At 36.1% G+C, this 2,400-nt stretch overlaps 1 protein-coding gene across 1 annotated transcript; it reads right to left on the bottom strand.

Annotated features, from left to right (window-relative positions):
• Window positions 1–1,055: 1,055 nt before the first annotated feature.
• On the bottom strand, window positions 1,056–1,625 carry LOC132613300 (uncharacterized). The gene has a single exon (XM_060327323.1). It carries the CDS (start codon window positions 1,623–1,625, stop codon window positions 1,056–1,058), a length of 570 nt encoding a protein of 189 aa, XP_060183306.1.
• Between the last annotated feature and the right edge of the window lie 775 nt (window positions 1,626–2,400).

Below are 2,400 nucleotides of genomic sequence, written 5' to 3'. Positions count from 1 at the left end.
AATAAAGAAAAAAATAATAATTACTTTTACCAAGTGAGGCTGGCTTGATAGGTCCTCACACATCTATATGAATAAACTCCAAAGGGCACCGTGCTCTTGTCAATGACTCTTTAGGAAAGCTTTTTCTTGATTGCTTTCCGAAAAGACATCATTCGCAAAGTTGATTAGGATAGTTAATGGTCGGCAACCCTCTCACCATATTTTCCTTTTTCATCAACCTTAGACTATCAAAATTCAAATGGCCAAATCTCATATGACAAAGCTAAAATGAATCTTTGACACATGAATATAAGCACCTCGGTACATGACTTTGAAGATTCAAAACAAACAATTTATTTTTAGCCATAGGAACTTTGGCTAACAATCTCCCATTTTAATCTTTCATAGTCAACTCTTTATCTTTCAAATGAATGTTATAATTCTTCTCCAAGAGCTGTCCCAAACTCAGAATATTACTTTTCATTTCCGGCATATACATGGCATTAGAGATAAATTGATGACTTCCATCTTTCAAGCGAATTAAAATCGTACCTTTGTCTTTGATTTGAACTTTTGAAGAATCTCCAAGAGTAATGTTGCCACCATTAAATTCCTCAAACTCCACAAATAAATGCTTTATTTCGCAAATATGACTGCTTGCACCAGAATCAAGGTACCATTGGTTTTTTCTACACTTTCTTCTTCTTTACATGCCATGAGTAAAGCGTCATCTTGATCTTCATTTTTACTCTCCACAAAATTATTTATCTCCTCCAAATTATTTTTATATTCCCAAGAAAAATGACCAAATTTATGGCAAGTATAACATTCAATATTTGATTTGTCATATCTTCCTTGATTTGACCTCCATCCTCTACGTCTTCCATCACCTCTTCCTTGGTTGAAGTCTTGACTTCTATTTTCTTTGATCGGAGGTTGACTACCACATCCTCCTCCTCTACCACGACCTTTTCCATGCCCATGACCTCTTTGTTGTGAGCCACGCCTTTCATCCTTCTCGTTCAAAGAAAGTTTTGGTTGCAAAGCTTGTTCAACCGACTCTTGTTTCTGTTTCTTCAATTCTTTTCACGTGCTTGCAAAGAACCCATGAGTTCTTCTATGTTCATGCTGACCAAGTCCTTGGACTCTTCAATGGCAACAACAATATAATTAAATTTTAAATCTAGGGATCGTAGTATTTTTACAACGACCCTATCATCATTCAACTCTTCACCATATCTCTTCATTTGATTGACAACCGCCAAGACTCTTGAAATATAATCCGAAACTGATTCGGATTCCTTCATTTGCAGCGATTCAAACTCTCCTCTTAAGGTTTGGAGACGAACCTTTTTCACCTTGTCCAAAACTTTAATGGAAGTTTGAAGAATATCCCATGCTTTCTTGGAGGTGGTTGCATTTGCAACCTTCTCAAATATCTTTTCATCCAAACATTGGTGGATCAGAGCGAGCACCTTTTGGTCTTTCTTCTTTGCGGCAGCGACATCATCTTCTTCATCAACGCCGCTCTCCACCAATTTCCAAATATCAGCTCCAAGAAAAGCCTTCATTTGGATGCACCAACTGCTATAATTTTCTTTAATGAGCACATGAACTTGGAATGGAGTTCCATTTGTGTTAGTCATTTTCTCTCTATGTTTAGTTGTCTCCCGAACACACCGGCTTTGATACAAAATGTTGGAAATTTGGGAAAGCAAGACAACACAAACAACACATGAAAACTCACTAGAAGAGAAATGAAGGAAAGACGATTTTCTATTTTAACTTGACTTGAACAAAATGAATAGCATACATGGGTATTTATAGGTGAACTACACCATGTATCTAGCTAATGTGTGCATGCATTTTCATATAAGTCTAGACTTCTCCTTTTCCCAAAGTACATGCATGATGACTTCATCTCCCAAAGTACATGAATGAATTCACTAGACTAATCTAGAATCTTCCACCAATTCATGTATCCCCTAATATATTAATCTACTAGTTCATGAACTAAATTACATAGAATGTGAATAAGTTTAATTTTTCAACATGTTCATGGTTGGTTTGGGTATTTTTTGGTTAAAACACAAACGGATATTCTAATCCTACTTATCTTAAAATATGTTGTAGCTTCTCTAATACGTGGTCCGAAACCCTACAACACGCAGCACAACTTTAGTAAACAGTTGAGAATAAGGAGATTCAAAACCAATGTCATTCCTTGGCAAAATTTTCTTCCATAGTGACATTTCTTCAAGTCAAAGGGTTAGATTTTGTATTGGACCCCATTCGTACAAAAAAAAATAAAAAATTAATGAATAATGGTCAAACATAGGACCTTGCTAGTGTTTCCAAGTTGGACCTCGTGTATTCTTCAGGTTACCTCTTCTGCAAGGCCACAAATGCATTCCCAAGAGA

The sequence above is a fragment of the Lycium barbarum genome, chromosome 10 (genome assembly GCF_019175385.1).
Source record: "Lycium barbarum isolate Lr01 chromosome 10, ASM1917538v2, whole genome shotgun sequence".
Taxonomy (NCBI): domain Eukaryota; kingdom Viridiplantae; phylum Streptophyta; class Magnoliopsida; order Solanales; family Solanaceae; genus Lycium; species Lycium barbarum.
This window is presented reverse-complemented; position numbering and strand designations above follow the sequence as displayed.

Coding starts and splice junctions, on each gene's coding strand:
- LOC132613300 (XM_060327323.1), bottom strand. CDS start 1,625: ATGACTAACACAAATGGAACTCCATTCCAAGTTCATGTGCTCATTAAA.